General features: G+C 42.8%; 1 protein-coding gene across 2 annotated transcripts in view; it reads right to left on the bottom strand.

Moving 5' to 3' along the window:
* Nucleotides 1-25,392, bottom strand: part of STAT1 (signal transducer and activator of transcription 1) — a 1,010,933-nt gene that overhangs the window by 89,540 nt on the left and 896,001 nt on the right. For both annotated transcript variants that reach the window (XM_075829995.1, XM_075829994.1), the window contains one exon: nt 3,252-3,327. In XM_075829995.1, the coding sequence (XP_075686110.1) occupies nt 3,252-3,327 (76 nt within the window). The remainder of the gene's footprint in view (nt 1-3,251; nt 3,328-25,392) is intronic.

Raw genomic sequence — 25,392 nt, forward strand, 5'->3', positions numbered from 1 at the left:
TAGTAAACACGCCCCGATGTAACACACATAATACACGCCCAGTTGTACTTTTACTTTTCAACACGCCCAGTTGTACTTTTGCAAGCCTCATTTGCATAAATACAAAAATGGTCATAATTTGGCCAAAAATGCTCGTTTTTTAAAAATAAAAACGTTACTGTAATCTACATTGCAGCGTCGATCTGCTGCAATAGCAGATAGGGGTTGCAAAATCTGGTGACAGAGCCTCTTTAAGGTTTTACCAGTTATTCTAATTTTCGTGACCAATTGTAAGGCGACACCACCCTAGGTATTCATCTAGGGGTATAGTGAGAATTTTTTGTTTTGTTTTAAGGTTTTACCAGTTATTCTAATTTTGCGTGATCAATTGTAAGGCGACACCACCCTAGGTATTCATCTAGGGGTATAGTGGGAATTTGTAGTTTTGTTTTGGGGTTATTCAAATTTTTAGTCAGTGGGCAGAAAATGGGAAATAAATGAAATTACTTTATAATGACCAATATGAAGAAAGAGGGGACTGATGAATAAAACATAATTTAAAACTCTAATGAGGTGTGATAAATTCTGAAGCATTCTTTTATGCATAGGCCGGGTTTTGTGGGGCAGGTATCACATTGGTAGGTGGTGTCTCGTCTGATCCCTCTTCTTGTACACACCCTAAATTTTTTTGGGGGTCTTCTTTTTTTCTGGGTGGGGGGTATTTCTGTTGGAAAATGCTGGCCTGGAATAATGCGATTCACATTACTTGCAGTACCCTCCCCTTCTGGGTTTCCAAATATTAGAGCCTTTATGACCTTCTCCTGGAATTGCCGGAAGGTTTCACGATTGCCTGCATACCTGGACACCACAAACGCATTATAAAATGCAATTTGGGTGAGGTGGACGACCAGCTTTTTGTACCATGTTTTGCTCTTATGCATGGCACTATATGGTTTGATCACTTGATGCGATAGGTCCACCCCACCCATGAAGCTATTGTAGTCCAGGATGCAGGTAGGCTTGGTGGTTGGGGTGCCAGATCCACGTACTAGAACAGGTCTGCTGCTAGCATTATGAATGGTGGACAATATGTGTACATCCCTTTTGTCCTTAAATTTAAGAAAGAGCAGATTATTGCTGCAGACGGCACTACTTTCCCCTTTCTGCAACGTCTGCCCCAGCAGGGATTTGGGAAGGCCCTTCTGATTCTTCCGGATAGTGCCACAGGCCACGGTGGATCTGGACGAAAGGGACTTTAGGAGGGGAATACTGTTATAATAATTGTCCACGTATAGGTGATATCCCTGACCAAGTAAAGGGTGTATCAGGTCCCAAACTATTTTGCCACTGATACCAAGAAAGGAGGGGCAGTCTGGGGGTTCAATTTTTGAATCTTTCCCCTCATAAATTTTAAAACAGTGTGTGTACCCGGTGGCGCTCTCACACACCTTGTATAATTTTATGCCATATCGGGCCCTTTTGTTTGGGAGGTATTGCCTGAAGTGCAGCTTCCCTTTGAAATTTACAAGGGATTCATCGACCGCTATATTTTTTTCAGGGGTGTAATTTTCTGAAAATTTTGTATTATAGTGGTCGATGACAGGCCTAATCTTATATAGCCTGTCATAATGGGGGTCCTGGGGTGGTGGGCAATGGGAATTATCGTTATAATGTAAGAACTTGAGCAGGGCCTCAAAACGTGTTCTGCTCATCACTGTACTGTAGAGGGGTGTATTGTACAGTACGTCAGAAGACCAGTAGTCCCGGATACGTGTTTTTTTTATGAGGCCCATATTTAACAATAGGCCCCAAAATTTTCGGAGTTCCACTGGGTCTTTGGGGGTCCAGCTTTGAACTCTGGAATTATATGAGGTGGGATTGCTGGCCATAAACTGCTCTGCATACAAATTGGTCTGCTGGACCATCGCAGAAACAAATTCCTCAGAAAAGAACAAATTAAAAAAATCTAATTCCCTGAACCCCGCTGTCTCTACTTGGATCCCTGAGAAGGCAGTAAAGTTGGGAACCTGAGGGGTATAATTTACAGTGGGCACCCACATCGCCTCATTTGAATCCGGCTGCGCAGGACCAACTGCTCTTCTGCGCTGTGCGGGGGGCTCATCAGACTCGCTAGATGATGATGAAGATGAAATAACAAATTCAATCTAATCTTCACTTGCAGAGTCGGTGTCGGAGCATAACATGGCATATGCCTCCTCTGGACTATAAACTCTCTGGGCCATATTGGTATGGTACAGTGTATAATAAGTAATAAAACTCCCTAAAAACAATATAACTAAAAAGTGATCCCCAAAAATACAGGAGCGGGACGGAGCGCACTGTATAGGTCACAGGTGGTGACAAGACACAGAGGTCAGGTAATGAGCCTATATAAAGTAGCGCAACCCCTAACAAGACTCCGTTCAATTGCTAAATAACTGTTAATTTTTATTTTATTTTTTTTTAACAAGAAAACTAAACGCCCTAAAATTTCACGAGAGGACGGAGTAGGTAGGGACAGAAGACCGCAAGTAAACGGTCAGCAGGTGACGGACGTCAGCAGGTAAGCAGGATTATCAGGTGACAGACGCTGGGGCTAGGGGTCAGTATAGGGTAAAATTGGGGAACTTTTTAAACAAAATTGACAGGGACACTGACAGGGACCACAGATCTGACAGGGACCACAGATCTGACAGGGACCACAGATCTGACAGGGACCACAAATCTGACAGGGTCTGTCACACTAGGCAGGGATCAGCTGAAGGGCATGGAGGGTGAGTATAGAGGAGTTATTTTTCTATTTTTAACCGTTTTTTCTGTCAGAAACACTCTGACACGAACAGCACAGTACACTGATGACCGGCTCTGAGAAGATCTGACATGCAATGAGCTTCTCAGAGCCGGAAAACGGCACTGTGTCGTCATTGACAGCTGTGATTGGTCTGTCACATTTGACTGACCAACCACAGCGATCGCCGACACGGGGCAGCTATGATAGGTCCCATGACGGGTAACTGTAATTTTTAGCTGTCACGGACAGCAACAATCATTGTGATGTCACCATATCAAGTGACATGGTGACAGTTTGAATGCAGGGCGTTACTGTACGCCCTTTTGCGGGAAGGCACCGCTAAAAAGGACGTGCAGTAACGCCGATTTGCGGGAAGGGGTTAAAGCAGAGGTCACAGATATACATCTTGTGTGAATAATGTGTCCTACGAAGCATCATTTCTCATTTTTTTCCTCTTTATAATTATCTATGAAATACTCACACTTCAGATACTGAAATTAGTTCGGTTTTAATGTATCCTATTCGATCAGGTCCATCAAGATCCATAGGTTCGGGAACTGGAAAAAGACAAACCAGACAATACATATCTATTATCTATGGACCATAAACATTTACTTTTACATTTAAACAGCTAAAGTACATTTTCCCCGTCTGTCTCATGATTATTATAACTTTTTTGACCCATTAGTGACCAGCCGAATTTGAGCCTTAATGACAGAGCAATTTCGTTCATGTTTTTGATCGTCGCATTTCAAACTCCATAATTTTTTTAATTTTATGTAAACATAGCCATGAGAGGGCTTGTTTTTTTCGAGATAAATCGTATTTTTGAATTGCACCATTTTGGGGTACACATTATTTATTGATTAACTTTTTGTAGGTTACGGAAAAAAAATGAAATTTGCACATTCTTAAATTTACACCATTTATTGTGTGGTATAAATAACATCATAACTTTTTTTTCTACGGGTCATTACAATTACTGCGATACGAAGTGTATTTACTTTTTTGTGTTTTACAAATTTTGCACAATTGAAACATATATTTTTTTTAAGTATTTGTTCTTGTGTCGCCAAGTTCTGAGACACATACATTTTTATTTTTCCACCGACGATTATGTATTCGTTTTGTAGTTCAGTCGTTACAGACGCGGCAATACCAATTATGTGTAGCTGCTTTAATTTTTTTTTTGTATTTTCAGAATATAACATTTTGTGAGGGGAAAAAGTATTTAGACAGCCCGACACCCGTGCCGGGTTTATGTCACAGCGCCGCCTTTTTACCCTTAATGACCACCATGAAAAAGCATATAGGCGGTCATTACCCCCTTAACCCCTTAAGGACGCAGCCTAGTTTGGGCCTTAAGGCTCAGAGCCCATTTTTGAAATCTGAGATATTTCACTTTATGTGGTAATAACGTCGGAATGCTTAAACCTATCCAAGCGACTCTGAGATTGTTTTCTCGTGACACATTGGGCTTCATGTTCGTGGTAAAATTTGGTCGATATATTCAGTTTTTATTGGTGAAAAATTGCAAAATTTAGATAAAATTTTGAAAAAAAAAGCATTTTTCAGAATTTAAATGTATCTGCTTCTAAAACAGATGGTCATACCAACCAAAATAGTTACTAGTTCACATTTCCCATATGTCTACTTTAGATTGGCATAGTTTTTTGAACATTTATTTTATTTTTCTTGGACGTTACAAGGCTTAGAACATAAACAGCAATTTCTCATATTTTTAAGAAAATGTCAAAAGCCTTTTTTTTAAGGTACATGTTCAGGTCTGAAGTGGCTTTGAGGAGCCTATGTATAAGAAACCTTGATAAAACACCCCATTTTAAAAACTAGACCCCTCAAAGTATTCAAAACAGCCTTTAGAAAGTTTTTTAACCCTTCAGGCATTTCACAAGAATTAAAGCAAAGTGGAGGTGAAATTTGCAAATTTCATTTTTCTTGCTGAATTTCAATTTTCTTCATTTTTTTTCTGTAACACACAAGGTTTTACCAGAGAAATACTACTAAATATGTATTGTCCAGATTCTGCAGTTTTTAGAAATGTCCCACATGTGTCTCTAGTGCGCTCGTGGACTAAAACACAAGCCCCAGAAGCAAAGAAGCACCTAGTGCATTTTGCGGCCTCTTTTTTATTAGAATATATTTAAAGAGGCTCTGTCACCAGATTTTGCAACCCCTATCTGCTATTGCAGCAGATCGGCGCTGCAATGTAGATTACAGTAACGTTTTTATTTTTAAAAAACGAGCATTTTTGGCCAAGTTATGACCATTTTTGTATTTATGCAAATGAGGCTTGCAAAAGTCCAAGTGGGCGTGTTTAAAGTAAAAGTCCAACTGGGCGTGTATTATGTGTGTACATCGGGGCGTTTTTACTACTTTTACTAGCTGGGCGTTCTGACGAGAAGTATCATCCACTTCTCTTCAGAACACCCAGCTTCTGGCAGTGCAGACACAGAGCGTGTTCTCGAGAGATCACGCTGTGACGTCACTCACAGGTCCTGCATCGTGTCGGACGAGCGAGGACACATTGGCACCAGAGGCTACAGTTGATTCTGCAGCAGCATCGGCGTTTACAGGTAAGTCGATGTAGCTACTTACCTGCAAACGCTGATGCTGCTGCAGAAGCAACTGTAGCCTCTGGTGCCGATGTGTCCTCGCTCGTCTGACACGATGCAGGACCTGGGGCAGGAAGTGAGCGACGTCACAGCGTGATCTCTCGAGAACACGGCTGTGTCTGCACTGCCAGAAGCTGGGCGTTCTGAAGAGAAGTGGATGATACTTCTCGTCAGAACGCCCAGCTAGTAAAAGTAGTAAAAACGCCCCGATGTACGCACATAATACACGCCCACTTGGACTTTTACTTTAAACACACCCACTTGGACTTTTGCAAGCCTCATTTGCATAAATACAAAAATGGTCATAACTTGGCCAAAAATGCTCGTTCTTTAAAAATAAAAACGTTACTCTAATCTACATTGCAGCGCCGATCTGCTGCAATAGCAGATAGGGGTTGCAAAATCTGGTGACAGAGCCTCTTTAAGGCAGCATGCCAGGTTTGAAGAGGTGTTGAGGTGCCAAAACAGTAGTAATCCCCCAATAGTGACCCCATTTTGGAAACTACACCCCTCAAGGAATTCATTTATAGTTGTAGTTACCATTTTGACCGCACAGTTTTTTCACAGCACCTGTTTGAATTGAGATGTGAAATTAAAAAAATGACATTTTTTCCAATAAGATGTCATTTGTGATCAAAATTTCTTATTTTCACAGGAAACAAAATACCCCATTTTGTTGCCCAATTTGTCCTTGGTGTGGCAATACCCCATTTGTGGTGATAAACTGCCGTTTGGGCCCATGGGAGGGCTTAGAATGAAAGGAGCGCTATGTGTTTGTTGCAGTCCAGATTTTGCTGGATTGGTTTCCGGGTGCCATGTCGCATTTGCTGAGCCCCAGAGGTATCAAAGCAATTGAAACCCACCAGAAGTGACCCCATTTTGGAAACTACACCCCTCAAGGAATTCAAATATGGTTGTCGTTACAATTTTGACCGCACAGTTTTTTCACAGCACCTATTTGAATTGGGCTGTGAAATGAAAAAAATTACATTTTTTCCAATAAGATGTCATTTTTTATCAAAATTTCTTATTTTCACAGGGAACAAAATACCCCATTTTGTTGCCCAATTTCTCCTGAGTGCAGCAATACCACATTTGTGGCGATAAACTGCCGTTTGGGCCCATGGGAGGCCTCAGAAGTGTAGGAGCGCTGTGTGTTCTTAGGAGTGCAAATTTTGCTGGTTTGGTTTACGGGTGCCATGTCGCATTTGTATCAAAGCAATGGAAACCCACCAGAAGTGACCCCATTTTGGAAACTACACCCCTCAAGGAATTCATTTATGGATAATGTGACCATTTAGACACCATAGTTTCTTCACAGAACGTATTTGAATTGGGCTGGGAATTAAAAAAAATTAAAAAAAATCCAATAATATGTCGTTTTAGCTAAAAAATTCTTATTTTCACAAGAAATAAAATACTACATTTTGTTGCCCAATTTGTCCTGAGTGCGGCAATACCCCATTTGTGGTGATAAACTGCCGATTGGGCCCATGGGAGGGCTCAGAAGGAAAGGAGCGCTATTTGTTCTTTGGAGTCCAGATTTTGCTGGATTGGTTTTCGGGTGCCATGTCGCATTTGCAGAGCCCCAGAGGTATCAAAGCAATAGAAACCAACCACAAATGACCCCATTTTGGAAACTACACCCCTCAAGGAATTCATTTATGGGTGTTGTGACCATTTTGACCCCATAGTTTTTTCACAGAAATTATTTGAATTGGGCTGGGAATTAAAACAAAATTATTTTTTTCAAATAATATGTAGTTTTGGCTGAAAATTTCTTATTTTCACAAGAAACAAAATACCCCATTCTGTTGCGCAATTTGTTCTGAGTGTCGCAATACCCCATTTGTGGTGATAAACTGCCGTTTGGGCCCATGGGAGGGCTCAGAAGGAAAGGACCACCATTTGGCCTACTGGGGATTTTCTAGTGCGAAGTCATGTATGCAGAAGCCCCTGAGTTACCAGTACAGTTGAAACCCGCAAGAAGTGACCCCGTTTTAAAAACTACACCCTTAAGGCATTCATCTAGAGGTGTAGTGAGCATTTTGACCGGAGACCTACACCCCATAAACTGTAATGTGGGTTCTCCCGGGTATGGCAATACCCTACATGTGGCTGTTATCAGCTGCCTGGGCACACAGCAGGGCCTAGAGGGGAAAGACGAGGGGGGATAAGCTGTGCGGAGTGCATCAGGGTAAGTGAAATTGGGGTAAATTATAAACCAAGGGATGTATGATAAATTTTAAAACACTCTTTCATACAGAGCTCTGGTTATTCGGGACAGGACACGTGTCACATTGATATATTGTGTCATCCGTTATCGCCCTCTTAAAGCAGACTTTGCACCTCTTTTGACTTTTTCCCTTCTTGCCAGTTTGGGGAACTTCTCCTGGAAAGTGTTGCCGCCCTTGTACGATGCGTGTGGCCCCGCTTCCAGAAGTACTGGGTGCCCCCCCTTCTTGGTCCCTAAAGATTAGGTTCTTGATAACCACCTCTTGAAATTCCAGGAAAGTTCCCCTCTGGCCTGCACATCGATGTAGCACGTACGCATTGTACAATGCCATCAGTATGATGTGCCTGGCCAGCTTCTTATACCACACCGCATGGCGCTGTAGGGCTTCAGGACTTGATCTGACAAGTCCATCCCTCCCATGTACCTATTGTAGTCCAGGATGCAGTCTGGTTTGGGGGTGCCTTTCCTTCATATATCCTAAATCTGTAGGTATACCCTGATGCACTCTCGCACAGCTTATACATCTTCACGCCATACCTTGCCCTCTTACCCGGCAGGTACTCACGGAATTGAACCCTCCCTTTAAAATGTACCAGGGGCTCATCAATAGAAATACACTTCTCGGGGGTGTATGCTTGGGAAAACCGGGCACTGAAACGGTCTAATAGGGGTCTCCGTTTATACAAACGGTCAAAACTGGGGTCATCTCGGGGTGGGCACGGCTCATTATCAATATAATGTAAGAAGCAAAGTATTGCCTCATTTATTTATTTTTTTAGGTTACAGTTCAGTTCTGAAGTTGCTTTGAGGGGCCCATATATTAGAAACCCCTATCAAACACCCCATTTTAGAAACTAGACTAGGTGTTTCACAGAAATTTAGAGCAAAGTAGAGGTGAAATTTACTTTTTTTTTTTGTCAGAAAATCCTCTTTATACCATTTTTTTTATAACCCAAAAGGATTATCAGAGAAACGCAACTTAATACATATTGCCCAGATTCTGCAGTTTAGAGAAATATCCCACATGTGGCCCTAGTGCGGTAATGGACTGAAGCACCAGCCTCCGAAGCAAAGGAGGACCTAGTGGATTTTGAAGCCTCTTTTTTATTAGGCACCATGTCCGGTTTGAAGAGGTCTTGTGGTGCCAAAACATTGGAAACCCCCCAAAAGTGACCCCAATTTGGAAACTAGACCCCTTGAGGAATGCATTGTAGTTTTCTTGGGGTGCATGCGGCTTTTTGATCAGTTTTTATTCTATTTTTAGGTGGCGTGGTGACTAAAAAACAGCAATTCTACTATTGTTTTTTTATTCTATTTTCTTTACAGCGTTCACCGTGCGCTATAAATGACATATTCACTTTATTCTGCGGGGCGATACGATTATGGCGATACCCTATGTTTAGAGTTTCTTTTTATGTCTTATGGCGTTTGCACAATAAAATACGTTTTGTAAAAAATCATTCACTTTTTGTGTTACCTTATTCTAAGCGCCAGGACTTTTTTATTTTTCAATCAATAAAGCCGTGCGAGGACTTATTTTTTGCGTAACGAACTGTAGTTTCGATCAGTACCATTTTTAGGTACATGCAACTTTTTGATCTCTTTTTATTCCATTTTTTGGGAGATGAAGTGACCAAACAATTGGGATTATGGTACGGTTTATAATTATTATCTTTTACAGCGTTCACCGTGCGGGATAAATAATGAAATAATTTTGTAGTTCAGGCCGTTACGGACACGGCAATACCAATTATGTATAGTTTATTTGTTTGTTTATATGTTTTTATTAATAATAAATGACTGATAAGGTAAAAAGGGGGATTTTGACTTTTAATACTTTTAAATCTTTTATTTTCTTATTTTTACACATCTTTTTTTTACTTTTTTTATACTTTATTACTCTGTCAAACTAGGGGACTTGAGGGCAGGAGGCCCTGATCGCAATTCTAATACACTGCACTACATGCGTAGTGCAGTGTATTAGAATTGTCAGCTACTCACTGACAGCAAGCATAGTGGGTCCTGACTTTGTCAGGACCCACTAGGCTTCCGTCTATGGCATAGCCGGACGCCATTGTTTGGTGTCCGGTTGCCATAGTCACCATCGCCGGCCGCTATCGTGTAGCAGGCCGGCGATGGCAGCTTAACCCCTAAAAAGCCGCGATCTCTATAGAACGCGGCTTTTAAGGGGTTAATCAGCGGGGACACCGCTATCGGTCCCCGCTGTAGGAGCTGTGACAGCTGCTGTACGAGACAGCAGCTGTCACAGCTCCTGTATGTGTGTCAGGAGGACGGCCGAAACGGCCGTTACTCCCAAGACGTACTATTAGGTCATGGAGCGCGAACGATACAGCTGCCATGACCTAATAGTACGTCCAGGAGCGGGAAGGGGTTAAGTAAAGCTGAAACGTCGCACGTGGTGCTGAAGAAATGGATCTAATTTTCACTGAAAATGAAGTGCTGCCTTGTATTTTTTGGAAAATATATATATATATATATATATATATATATATATATATATATATATATCCTGTATATATATATATATATATATATATATATAAATATATATATACTGTATACATATATATATATATATATATATATATATATATATATAGCAGGTAAAGTTGGGAATGAAAAAAGAATGTACGTTTAAACATGATGTTTCGATCTGGCTTACTCTTTCTCTAAATATATATATATATATATATATATATAAACAAAGAGAAAAAACAGCACCGTTCCTTCCGTGGGGGGTGCAAAAGATTCCCGTTCGGACACTTGACCAGTGTCTCAGTAATCAATAACCTCCAAAATACGAGACAGCACTCCGATATTTGTGAAAAATAGGATCACTTTAATGCGACGTTTCAGCCCTGCTCCATGGGGCCTTTCTGCTTGAGAAAGGCCCCATGGAGCAGGGCTGAAACGTCGCATTAAAGTGATCCTATTTTTCACAAATATCGGAGTGCTGTCTCGTATTTTGGAGGTTATATATATATATATATATATATATATGTATATATATATATGTATATATATATATATATATATATATATATATTTACAAGCGCGTTGGACCTCTTTTGGCCTTCAGAACACGGTAATTTATTGTGGCAGAGATTCCACTGGGTGTTGAAATCGTTCTGCCATAATATTGGCCTATATGGACAGGATAGCTTCTCTCAGTTGACGCTAAAGTATCCTTCCGCCATAGGGTGAAGAGATGACATGAAGTGGTGAACTTAGTCGGCCACAATGTTTAGGCAAGCCTTACTATTTAAATGTCCATCCACAAGTATCAGAGCCAAGAAAACATTCTTCACATCATTACTCCACCTCTACCAGTTTGAACTTTTGACACCTGATAGGAAGTGTGCATCGATTCACGCTGCTAAATTCTGACACTCACTTCAACAGGGTGCAACAGAAATCTGGATTCATCTGACCCAGAGTCGGCGTAAGCACCCGGTGAACCCGGGAGAGTGCAGGGGCCCACTACCCTTGGGGGCAAACTGAGCCAACGCACTTGCCAAGGATTCCGCTTCTATAGGGAGCCCCTGACGTCCCTGTCCATATATGGACAATGACGTCAGGGACTCCTCCTATACCGGAATCCCCGGCCAGAGCGTTGCTGACGCTGTGGCTGGGGATTCTGCTCCTGGAGAAGCCCAGACCTCACTATCCATATATGGATAGTGACATCAGGAACTCCTCCATGAGAGGAATCCCCAGCCAGAGCGCTGCCGATGCTGTGGGCTGGGGATTCTGCTCCTGGAGAAGCCCCTGATGTCACTATCCATATATGCTCCCAGGATAGGAATCCCGTGCCAGAGCGTTGCAATGTTGTCAACGCTCTGGCTGAGGATTCCCCGCCTAGAGGGAGCCACAAAGGCGCTATCTACTGGTATAGGGGGGTGTAGCGCTATCTACAGAGAGGGGGTGGGTGGTGCTATACACAAGGGGGTGGATGTGAAACCATCTACAAGGGGTGTGGTGTGTGGCACTATCTACAAGGGTGGGTGTGGTACTATCTACAAGGGTGTGTGTTGCACTATCTACAAGGGGCTGTGTGTGGCATGCTCTACAGGAGGCTGTGTGGCACTATTTACAGAAGGCACTGGCATTATCTACAGGGGATCTACAGAGGGCACTGTGGCATTATCTACAGAGGGCACTGTGGCCTTATCTACAGAGAGCACTGTGTCATTATCTACAGAGAGTACTGTATATATGGGGGCACAAATTGGGGGCCAAACTCTATATGGGGACATAAACGGGGACTAACTTTTATATGGGGGCACAAACTGGGGGCCTAACTTCTATATCGGGACAATAAACAGGGCCTAACTTCTATAAGGGCGCACAAACAGCCATTTTCTGCTGTTTTACTGCTGCTGTGAGTTCCCCCGCAAAGGGGCCCACTCAGTCTGTGTCGTCCAAGGGCCCACATAAACCGCGCTGGCCCTGATCTGAGTAGGCAATATTTTCCACCGATCAGTGATACAATTTTGTGATTTTTTTTTGCCCACTGGAGTTTGCCTTTCGGTTTTCCTTAGACAACAAAGGCACTAGAACTGGTCCTCTACTGTTATAGCCCATCCGTGCTATGAAACGACGAGTTGTTTATTCGGACACATGAGTTGGAGCACCAGCGTGGTATTAAGCTACTGTGCTTAACTGTGCACTGCCTGTTCGTCATAACGATTCTTTACATCATTCTCTGACCGCTTTCGTCAACTAGTTATTAAAGAGGCTCTGTCACCAGATTTTGCAACCCCTATCTGCTATTGCAGCAGATAGGCGCTGCAATGTAGATTACAGTAACGTTTTTATTTTTAAAAAACGAGCATTTTTGGCCAAGTTATGACCATTTTTGTATTTATGCAAATGAGGCTTGCAAAAGTCCAAGTGGGCGTGTTTAAAAGTAAAAGTACAACTGGGCGTGTATTATGTGCGTACATCGGGGCGTGTTTACTACTTTTACTAGCTGGGCGTTCTGATGAGAAGTATCATCCACTTCTCTTCAGAACGCCCAGCTTCTGGCAGTGCAGACACAGCGTGTTCTCGAGAGATCACGCTGTGACGTCACTTCCCCAGGTCCTGCATCGTGTCAGACGAGCGAGGACACATCGGCACCAGAGGCTACAGTGGATTCTGCAGCAGCATCAGCGTTTGCAGGTAAGTAGCTACATCGATTTACCTGCAAACGCCGATGCTGCTGCAGAATCATCTAATGTGAATTCACACAAACTGATCCACAGAAAATTTGCTCACTTTATTTTATGCTAGACTCGTGAACGTTTAGGCGTCCCAAAAAGAGTGGCCATTCAGTGTATGTATATATACACTATATGAACAACAGTATTAGGACCCTAGCACCAGTGGTTTAACTACCGCTGTAGCAGCCATAGAAGCTGCTACGGGGCCCGCAGCATGAGGGGGCCCAGGCTGACTGCGTGCATGGCCCCCCATGCCCGGTGGCGCCCCTATCAGCCGCTATGGATGCTACAGCTGTAGGGACGCCACATTCAATAGTATCTGCGCCCTTAGGACGCAAATACTATTGTACACTATCACCTTCCAAACGTCTCAGATTCAGCGGGAGAGTCCCGGATTCCGGGCGATGTCCCACTTTCCCGTGCGGCGGAGGTATGTCCCGCTGTCAACTGTTACTGCGTCCTCAGAACGCAGATACAGTTGAACCCAATTATGAAGCAGGGAACAATTGGCTCCCTGCTTGAGAATTTGTTCAGAGCGGAGAAGCAGAGGTAGCTCCTCCGCTCGCTAAGGAATCCCCGGGCACAGCACTTATGCGCTATGCTGGGGAAGCCCTTGATGTCACTGTCCATATTTGGAGGCATTCTGTATGGAGGCAGCTTTGGGGGCATTAAGCTGTATGGGGGCAGCTTTGGGGCAATATACTGTATGGGGAAATTTGTTTGGGTTGTTTGGGCATTATACTGCATGGGGGCATCTGTATGGGCATTATACTTCGTGGGAGAATCTGTGTGGACATTATACTGTATGGGGGCATCTGTGTGGAAATTATACTGTAGGGGGGCATCTGTGTGGGCATTATACTGTATAGGTGCATCTATGGGGCAGTATATTGTTTGGTGGAAGCTATGGGGGCATTATACTGTATGGTGGCAGATATGGGGGCATTATGCTGTATGGTGAAGCTATGGGTGCATTATACTGTATGGGGGCATCTGTGTGGGCATTACACTGTATGGGGGGGCATTATAATGTATGGGGCAGCTATGGGGTATTATGCTGTATGGGGGAATATGTTTGAGCATTATACTGTATGGGTGTATCTGTGTGGACATTATACTGTATGGGGCCATTTGTGAGGGCCTTATACTGTATGGGTGCATCTATGGGGCAGTATACTGTATGGTGGCAGCTATGCGAGCATTATACTGTATGGTGGCAGCTATGGGGGCATTATACTGTATGGTGGCAGCTATGGGGGCATTATACTGCATGAGGCAGCTATGGGACATTATGTCGTATGGGGGAATTTATTTGGGCATTATACTGCATGAGGGCATTTGTATGGGCATTATACTGCCTGGAAGAATCTGTGTGGACATTATACTGTATGGGGACATCTGTGTGGACATTATACTGTAGGGGGGCATCTGTGTGGGCATTATACTGTATAGGTGCATCTATGGGGCAGTATATTGTTTGGTGGAAGCTATGGGGGCATTATACTGTATGGTGGCAGCTATGGGGGCATTATGCTGTATGGTGAAGCTATGGGGCATTCTACTGTATGGGGGCATCTGTGTGGACATTACACTGTATGAAGGGCATTATAATGTATGGGGAAGCTATGGGGGAATTATGATGCATGGGGGCAGCTATGGGAGCATTATACTGTGTGGCGGCAGCTATTTGGTATTACAGATGTAGCCGTCTTTACTTTGACTTTTAACGCATTAAATAAACAATGGCTAGATCTTGACTTTTTCAATGACTTTTCAATGGCTTTTGTTGTGTGATATCACGCTGCAGCAAGTTATGAGAATCAAGTTAAAGATGGCTACATCCGTATACTGTGTGGGAGGCACTATGGGAGCCTGATACTGTGTGGGCTGAACCGAGCGTGTATGGGCGGGGATTGGGTGGGATTAGAGCCATATCGTAAAAAATTTAAAAAAACTGCCGCGCTGCGCACGCAGCATCGTTTATCCCTCTTTGTGATAGTTGAAAGTTGGGAGGTATGCTATGGCATAGCAGGGAGATATCTCTGCCATTTACTAGGCTACAGCCTACAGGCCACGTTCGGCATGATACCTATCAGGCACAGGGACTAGATCCCTGTTCAGGCCGGCGTGAGAACGTCAGTGGATCACGGCGGCATACAAAAGGATCCTGTCAGCATTGAGGATGCTTTGGAAAATCTCCGTTCATCACGGTAACGGGGTCTAGGTGAATATAATTTTTTTTGTTTTATTTGTTTAGGGGGGGGACGCTATCTTCAAGGAGGAGATGAAGGTGCTGTCTACAGGAGGGCTGTATAGCGCTATCTACAGGGGGCTGTATGGCGCCATCTACAGGGGGGGGGTTGTATGGCAGAATCTGCAGGGGGCTGTATGGCAGAATCTACAGGGGGGACTGTATGGCACTATCTACAGCGGGGCTGTGTGTGGCACTCAGGGCCCAGTCAAAAGTTATTATGGGGCCCAGTCTTTCCTAGTTATACCCCTGCCTTACACATTACATCTACAGGAGCTTTTATGACATTCCGTTCTAAATCCATAGGCATTAATATGGAGTTCGTCCCCTCTTTGCAGCTACAACAGCTTTTAGGGCATGACCACACGTGGCGGATTTCCTCCGCAACTGTCCGCATCAATGCCGCACAGAATCTGCGTTGCAGATTCTGCTGCGGATCTGCACAAAATGTGCAGAAAATTGATGCGGACTGGCCGCTGCGGACTGCAGGAAAAGTGCTTCCCTTCTCCCTATTCAGTGCAGGATAGAGAGAAGGGACAGCACTTTCCCTAGTGAAAGTCAAAGAAATTCATACTTACCGCCCGTTGTCTTGGTGACGCGTCCCTCTTTCGGCATCCAGCCCGACCTCCCTGGATGACGCTCCAGTCCATGTGACCGCTGCAGCCTGTGCTTGGCCTGTGATTGGCTGCAGCCGTCACTTACACTGAAACGTCATCCTGGGAGGCCGGACTGGAGACAGACGCAGGGAGTTCTCGGTAAGTATGAACTTATATTTTTTTTTACAGATACATGTATATTGAGATCGGTAGTCACTGTCCCGGGTGCAGAAACAGTTACTGCCGATCGCTTAACTCTTTCAGCACCCTGGACAGTGACTATTTACAGACGTCTCCTAGCAACGCTCCCGTCATTACGGGAGCCCCATTGACTTCCTCAGTCTGGCTGTAGACCTAGAAATACATAGGTCCAGCCAGAATGAAGAAATGTCATGGTAGTAAAAACAATACGCTCCGCAGCACACATAAGATCTGCGGACTTCATTGCGGAATTTTGACTCTCCATTGAAGTCAATGGAGAAATTCCGCCATGAGTCCGCAACCAGTCCGCCACTGCTCCGCAACAGACAGAGCATGCTGCGGACACCAAATTCCGCTCCGCAGCCTATGCTCCGCAGCGGAATTTTACGCCTAGTCTAAACGAACACTGCTAAATTAAAGTGTAAGTCAATGGACAAACGGCACCGCTGCGGATTAACGCTGCGGAGTGTCCGCAGCGGAATTTCAGTGAAATTCCGCCACGTGTGAACCCGCCCTTACTCTTCTGGTAAGGCTTTCTACAAGATTTTGGAGTGTGTCTGTGGGAATTCTTTCGCATTCATCCAGAAGAGCATACTCTGTTCTAGTTCAGCCCAAATTTTCTTTAATGGGGTTAGGGCTCTCTGCGGGCCTGTCAAGTTCTTGCACACCAAACTTACTTAACCATGCCTTCATGGACCTTGATTTGTGCACTGGGGCACAGTCATGCTGGAATAGAAAAGTACCTACCCGAAACCATTCCTACAAAGTTAGAAAGATACAATTGTCCAAAGTGTCTTGGTATGGGGAAGAATTAAGACTTCCCTTCCCTGGTACTAAGCGGCCTAAGCCAACCCCTAAAAAACAACCCCATAGAATTATCCCTCCTCCACTAAACTTTATAGTTGGCACAATGCAGTCAAGCAAGTAACATTCTGGCAGTTACCAATCTCAGACTCATTCATCACACTACCAGATAGAGAAGCGTGATTCGTCACTCCACAGAACACGTTTCCACTGTTCCAAAGCCCAGTGGCGGCGTGCTATACACCAAGCCATTAGACGCTTAGCGTGCTTAGTGATGTAAGGCTTGCATGTGTTATGGAATAAATATATGTATAATGTATCTGGGGCCCCAAGGAGTGAAATGTTATAGAGGAGAACATGTGTTACAATAGAATGGGTATTTTAGAAAGGTTAAGAGAGGAAATAGTTTGCAGCTGCTCTGCTGTCTCTTGAAATTGCGAACAGATGGCGGTCAATCACTTGACCAACCCCCCTAAGCATAAAAGGGAATACCTTGTGTTCCACCAATGAGTTTTATGGGAAAGAAGGATGTAGGGATTGAATATACAGATGACTCATATGTTATGGAATGTCTTTGTTCTGATGCTATAAAAGCGACCACTACAGTTAAATAAAGTCAGAAGGATTTTTACTTTGAGAAACGTCTCAGTGTATCTGTTGCTTCTCCGAGCTCGCCCCCCCCCCCACCTGATTTGAACCTGCATGGAGATCAAGGCGTAACGTGACTCAAATTGCGATCACAGAAATTGGCGCCCGAACCAGGGACTTGACCAGAAGGACGGCACCCCACCTTAGGGGATCTCCCGGGACTTGAATGGCGACCACCCGGACGAAGGAACATGCAGACCACTGCTGCAGCAAGGTAAGAAGACTTAATTCTTACAAACTCTGCTCTGCACCTTCCTGTCTGGTAGGTCACCTTCCCGGTAGTACTCCTGAGGAATAGAGGGGCCACATGAGGGTCAAGTCTATATGTAATCCTACCCTCAGGATAAAGTGCCTGATCTCCATGACAGTATTTGTATGAATGTTGTAGAAACCCAGTTTTGTGTCACAAATGCATTTTAGAATAAGGAAATTGTTTTTGGAAAAAAAACTTCCGATAATCCGGCAAATTACCAAAAACATGTGTACATGCTTCAGGTGACTACGGGGATTATGATAGGCTAAATTTTAGCCCGAAAATCGAAAATTTTGTGCAATCTGATAATCTGGCAAAATACCGAAAATGTGTGTACAGCATTGAGGTACTTGCGGGGATTATCATGCACTGATTTTCAGCTCAAAATTCCAAAATTTTCTGCAATCCGATAATCCGGCATGTCAAATGAACAGCTTGATTTTACGTTTGCCTTATTATTTGGATCAGGAATATTTGTCATATTACTGTTATGGTGTGGAGGATATCTCCTTGAGTGGTGTTTAAAGTGAATAAGAAGAAAGTAAGCTAGTTATAAAAGGAATTTAATTCTCTGGCCAGAGTAGAAGAAGGTTTAAAAGGGTTTTGAGGGGATAAGTAACTGTATAAAATAGGTGAGAAAGGTAGTGTGGGACTTTCCCTAACAGCCAATAGCCATAGTGTTTGTTAGTGAAGATAAAAACTGAGAGAGAAGGGTAAGAGTCCCCTCCATCATAGCAGGGCTATGGGCAACAGTCATGGCAAACGAGAGTTTGAGGTATGGCATATGGGTGAGCAAGCACCTGTTAAAAGGGTGTAAGCTTACTAGGGGATCGTAAATCCAGAAATTCACCTATCAGGAAAACTACCCCCTACATAACTTAGGGTCTGCCTATAGGCGACCACTTATAACTAGACAATGGGGAACTGGTGTCCCTATTAAGTACGGAGACTAGAAACTGTCTAAAACAGATGAGAATGGAATTCGTCTGTCAGCTAGAATCTGTAATAAGAGTAAGTACGGAAATTAGAAACTGTCTAAAATAGATGAGAATGGAATTCATCTATCAGTAGCTAAAATCTGTAACAGGAGTAAGTACGGAAACTAGAAACTGTCTAAAACAGATGAGAATGGAATTCATCTGTCAGTAGCTAGAATCTGTAACAAGAGTACGAGATGAGCACCCCAAAGGACAAACCGCCAAACAGGTAGTAGCAGAAAGAGAAGGTAAAAAGGCAACGCAGGGAACAAAAAATAAATAAAAAAATAAATAAAAAAAAATTAATGAAAGCATGTGGTCTAGAATCCCATGGACGGTTAGACGCAGAAAAATGGAATGAATGTTGTGACACAAAACGTGGATGGCTGAAAGATGAAAAGTGTCAGAGGAAATTCATATTTTATAAAGTAAAGTTTAAAGCAAAGGAAGTGATAGAAGTAGTAGCTGTTTTAATGTTGCAAATGACCTTATAGTAAATTCCCATATGGTATAATTTAGAATCAACTAGTGTGACAAGAGAAGGGGGAGGTGGAGAACAGCTGCTAGTGAGATAAGAAATGTAATCTTGTTCTTGAAATGAATGGACACAACATTAAATGCTGATATAGATATTTTGTATGACTTTGTGTCATTTTGTAGATTGAATCAGGAAAAGTGATAAATGTAATAATGTATAAGCAGTCCTTCACAGCCAAACCACCAGACACCTCTGTCTTATATGATGAGACCCTTGATCCTGTCATACATTCTGCACAGAGTGCAGAGTTGCTTGCCCTGATCAAGGCATGAAAACTGGCAGAGGGAAAAAGAGGAGGGCGGCTCCAAGCCGCAGATTGGGCAAAAGGTATTCTGGAGAACAAAGGGAAGTTGGAAGGTAGAAAGTTGATGAAAAGTGCTTTAGAGGGATTTGCAGAAGAGGAAGTTAGGAATAAGAAATGTATTGTATGTATTAGAGAACAGGACCAGCCGACGCCCGGTAATGGCGTCCGTACCTCATGTTGAGTGTGTCCTCATTGTTGGTGGGAAACCCCCTGCGCACTGTTTCTAATGGGAGAGGCTGCCCCCCCTGCCCCTGATGTGGCCACGCCCGGCCCATCCAAATCAGTATGAAATAATCACCTTGTTAATTTTGTCATTTGTAGTGTTTTTTCTATTTACAGAAGTTCCAGTCTAGTTCACTGATGAAACAACACGTCATCATAATATAGAGATGGTGGCCGTCAGATTGTACGGTTAAACATTAACGTAGATAATTCCTATACAATGGTGTGATGAATGATTGCAGATACGTATGTTGTTTTGCCGGCATTGAAAGTGTTAAGATTGTGAGAAGTTGTGAGAAGTGGTGAGAAGCTGCGAGTTTGTGACCCCCCCTCCCTCCCCTCTAAAGTGTGCTGTGTTTGGGAGGAGGAGGAGGGGGGCTGACTGGGTGCAGTCTGCAGGGCTGATGAGACAAAGGGATCTCAATATGCACTGCTGATATATATATATATATATATCAGTAATGTCTACAAACCGAAATAAATTTCTTCTCTTTTGCGCAAGCGCTGTTGGTTATAAAAGTTACGATATTTATGTGTTATGATGTGATCAGATTTCATGTGTTTTGATAATTCAGATGTATTAAACTACAGATACTGTGAGACACGGGGGTTTTGAAAATGTATGTGACCCCCACCGTTATACTGTTTATTGGTTTGCAGTAATTAATGTTATCAGAGATAATATTTTCTGTTTTATTGAATAACTAACTACAATTGTTTTGTTTTTGATTTCACACATGAGTTATGTCATTGTAAAGATCAAATGTTTGTCAGGAAAAAGTCATTTTTGTTTCAGGCTGTTGTACATTACAGGGGGTTAAATTAGTGTTATGTCGAGATGTAGTTTTGAACTCTGCTACATCACTCTCGCAGAGTCCACAAAGGGGGGAAGGGTGAAGGAACTGATCAGGTACAATTTTGGTTTATGTGTAAGAGACCATCCCCCTCCAGCAAAGTTACACAGAAGGCAGAGGTGACGTCACTCACACGAGTTTTTATGGATTTAGATGAGGGAGAAGGCAAAACAAAACTTGTCTGGACATTGTTAATTTGATGTAAAGTTTTTGGGAATGTTTTATTTTTATTTGTTTTTGTATTAATCAAGTATTTGCAGAACCTGATAAAAGTGAGATTCTCAAAGTATTCTGGATTATCAGCTGAATGAGGAGGAGTTGTGTTTGGTAGCGGCTTGTGACACCAATCCATGGAGTACCTCTACGCAAGCATATACTTTGTACTGGACTGAACAAAATGGACATGACACTGCGGTTCTCACACAAAGTCATGGACCACAGCAGCGCCCGGTAGCATGTTATTCAGCTAGACTAGACCCTGTGGCCCGAGGTTCCCCATCATGTGTGAGAGCTATCATTGCTGTAAATTCAATGTTAAACAAGGCCTCAGATTTGGTCCTGGCATTTCCACCACATGATATTACTGCTATTCTAACTCAAGTACAACCTAAGCATTTGTCAACTGCAAGACATTTGAGATTAACCTGTGCTCTTCTTCTCCCTGAGCAGGTCACACTCCATAGCTGTGCTACATTGAACGCAGCTACCTTACTGCCTTTGGAGCAAGGGGGAGAAGACGTAGGTAAAGTATGGTCACAATTTTTTCCTGAAACTGATGAACATGATTGTATGGCCCTTATGGCCCAGGAAACAGTGGGGTTTGCACATGTAAAAGATACCCCACTCCAAAACCCAGACTCTTTGTGGATGGTTCAAGGTATTGTGTAGAAGGATCTTTTCTTACAGGATATGCAGTAACCACCGAAGATGTAGTCCTAGAAGCAGCCTCCTTACCAGCGTCCCGCTCAGCACAAGAAGCGGAGCTTAAGGCCCTGGCAGCAGCATGCCAACATGCAGAAGGAAAGACAGCAAATATTTACACTGACTCTCGATATGCATTTGGGATTGCACACGATTATGGCCCCATATGGAGGGCAAGACAATTTTTGACCTCTGCAGGTACACCTGTAAAGAATGCAGACTTTGTAAAATACTTGATGGAGACCCTGATGTTACCCACTGAGGTAGCAGTAATAAAGATAAAAGCTCACACTACGGCCAACACACCAGAAGCAAGGGGAAATGCCCTGGCAGACGAAGCGGCAAAGCAAGCAGCACAGAAGCTACCCGTGTTAGCAGCCGTATGTCAGATAAAAGATCCAGAGGAAACAAGACCAGCTGTAAGCCCGGAACTACTGCAAAAACTTCAAGGACAAGCAACAGAAGAAGAAAAAGACAAGTGGACGGCCCAAGGAGCAACGCTACGAAAAGATGGCCTCTGGCAGTGCCAGAATAAACTGTGCCTGCCTAAGACAATGTTCCCAATGATGGCCCAGATAACACATGGAGAGACACACCAGTCAAAAACGGCAATGATGGACTTGGTAAACAAGGTGTGGTATGCCCCAGGGTTTAGTGTGATGGCCAGCAGTTTTACACAAGGATGCATGATCTGTGCAACACATAATATTGGAAGAACTGTAAAAGTACCACAGAAGCACACACCCAGACCTATATATCCGTTCCAGAGACTACAGATAGACTATATTCAATTACCAAAAGTCGGTACCTATGAGTATGTGCTTGTTTGTATTGATCTTTTTTCAGGATGGCCAGAAGCTTTTCCAGTAACCAAAGCTACAGCCGTAGCCACAGCAAAGAAACTGATCAACGAGGTGGTGTGCAGATATGGAGTTCCAGAGGTGATCGAGAGCGACAGAGGAACTCATTTTACGGGTGAAATCATGAACTATGTGTTGTCAGCTCTAGGCATAAGTCAAGCCCTACATACACCATACCATCCACAAAGTAGTGGGAAGGTTGAGAGACTAGATGGGACTCTCAAATTGAAAATCCAAAAAGTAATGGTAGAAACCGGGAAACCATGGACCGAGTGTCTACCATTAGCCTTGTTCTCAGTAAGATACACGCCCACAAAAAGAACAGGTCTCAGCCCATATGAGATCTTATTTGGGTCGGCTCCCAGATTAGGATGTTATTTTCCACAGGTGCTCCAAATGCAGTATGGTAGACTAACAGATTATGTATAAACGCTGAACAAACAAGTGACTAAGGTGCATGCACAAGTCTTTGCTTCCATTCCAGGTCCTGATTCAGTTGACGTATAAGCTAGAACCAAGAGATTGGGTCGTTGTCAAAAGACACGTGAGGAAAAGTCTAGACCCAAGATTTGATGGTCCTTTTCAAGTCCTACTCGTTACAAGCACCTCAGTGAAGCTCGAAGGAAAGGCAAGCTGGATTCACGCCAGTCATTGTAAAAAGGTTCTTCAGCCAGAAGAATGAAGATCTTTGCGGTTGTTGCGGCGGTTGTTGCGTGTGCTCTTATACAAAAAGGCAGAACTGCTACTCCTGTACACGTAATCAGTACAGAATCACTGGAACAGTTCAGGACAGGGTGGGCGAATGCCACAGTGGATAGAAAAGCAGGGTAACTACACCTGTAAGGCCAATGACCCGTGTTATACTACAAATGTGACTACAACCGAAGGGACTTGGAGAAAAGGACCACATGGAGGGACTGTGTACCTTCACATAGACAAAACAGCGAACATTAGCATACAAGAAGAGACGCCGGGGCTGTTGCTTTGTTGTTATGAATCAGATTTACAGTATCTATAGAAATATACAACCAGTAAAAATAGAAACAAAATGATAAATAAGATTTATGAAAGATGCAACAAGGAGAGGCTCAACTCTACGATTGTAATAAAAGAAACTGATGGGATGATATTATGTATGAATAATAGCCAAATAAGAAATAGAATATATTTTGTATTCTTGATAACAATTTTAAGAGATAGTTTTAAGCCACATATAACAGTACAAAGTCTGGAAAGAATCGCACACACTTGTAAGAGCGCTGTAACCCAACAGCAGAAAGAGAATGTACACTTCAATATTTCCTTCCCTGAATCCCCCAGCTGTCATAGACAAAAAAGAGAATGGTATGACCCGCTATTAGGAGGGGTAGGTACGGGATTAGGAGTATTGAATGGTATACAGGTAGAAACAGTTATGAACAAATTAAACTCAGTGGGAGACGACACATCTACTGCATTAAGGATAGGTGCCTCATGGTTACCTACTACCTTTGCCATACAACAGAAAGGGTTAACTATAGATGAACTGTTTCTAAATGTTTTTAATGAAAGTATGCTAACCGAATATAGAACATTACAGAATGTATCAACTTTTGTAAATTGGACAGTATGTACGCTTAAAACGATGTGGCAACAAGAACAGATGAATAATTTTAAGAATAAATTGTTTAGTAGTCATGTTAGGCAATGGACAGACATTCTGCCCATAGGAGAGAGAAATGATACGTGGTTATTGTTACAGCCTGAGTATACTGAGTGTACACCTAAATGGTGCGCAGGAAGACTAATAGCATTTCATGTGAAAAATCCTACTCTATTATGCAAATTAATTGTTATGCCAATGGTAATGATTGATCCGGTGACATTATTAGGACAATATTGGATGCCAGAAATGAAAGGAACACACATAGACTCTCAAAATAAGACAAGGAATATAGATTTGTGCCAATTAACAGAGCAAGGATATGTATGTAATCAGCAGTCAGGGATATATGAACCCTGTCTAATGCAGCACCAGGATAATGTATGCGCACTCACTATAATCCCAGAAGCTAACCTACAGGTTTATATTGAAGTAGGTCCACAGCATGTATGTTTAATAACTAACGACAAGCAGACCCTTAGCCAGTTTAATCTCACAGGACCATTTTCAGGATGTCTATACAATGTGACGCATTTGACTTGGGGGAACCAAACTATAGTGTTCCTGCCTACTTTAGAAGAAATAATGTCCACTGTATGGGTACCTGAACCTTTGCCCTATGGAAATTTTAGTTTGCCACTGGAAGAGTTAAAACAAGTGTTACAAAAGTCTAAAGACGTAAAGAAATTGATAGCAGCCCATAATGTAACTCTAAGTAAAGTGAAAGTATTGGCTACAATAGCAGCTAAGGAAGTAATAAATTTATCGTCAGCAATAAAAGATGCCAGTGCCCATCACTGGTATGACATATTTACAGGATTTTCCCCCACTGCCACTAAGATACTGCATGTGTTATTCCAACCCTTGATATGTTTCATAATATTGTTTGTATTGCTTACATGTTTTAATTGTTATACATTTTGCAAAATAAGGGAAGCATTCAATCAGAGGCCTATACATTATGATGAAAGAGTGTTGTGAGATTACCTCACCTACATACCTGTGTGAATCAAGTGAAGAAATGGATCGAAGCCTTGCTATCAGGAGATAGAAGTAGCATTGGAATTTAGGTGTTGGTAAAATCACAAAAGGAGGGATTGTTATGGAATAAATATATGTATAATGTATCTGGGGCCCCAAGGAGTGAAATGTTATAGAGGAGAACATGTGTTACAATAGAATGGGTATTTTAGAAAGGTTAAGAGAGGAAATAGTTTGCAGCTGCTCTGCTGTCTCTTGAAATTGCGAACAGATGGCGGTCAATCACTTGACCAACCCCCCTAAGCATAAAAGGGAATACCTTGTGTTCCACCAATGAGTTTTATGGGAAAGAAGGATGTAGGGATTGAATATACAGATGACTCATATGTTATGGAATGTCTTTGTTCTGATGCTATAAAAGCGACCACTACAGTTAAATAAAGTCAGAAGGATTTTTACTTTGAGAAACGTCTCAG

The sequence above is a fragment of the Rhinoderma darwinii genome, chromosome 6 (assembly GCF_050947455.1).
Source record: "Rhinoderma darwinii isolate aRhiDar2 chromosome 6, aRhiDar2.hap1, whole genome shotgun sequence".
Taxonomy (NCBI): Eukaryota; Metazoa; Chordata; class Amphibia; order Anura; family Rhinodermatidae; genus Rhinoderma; species Rhinoderma darwinii.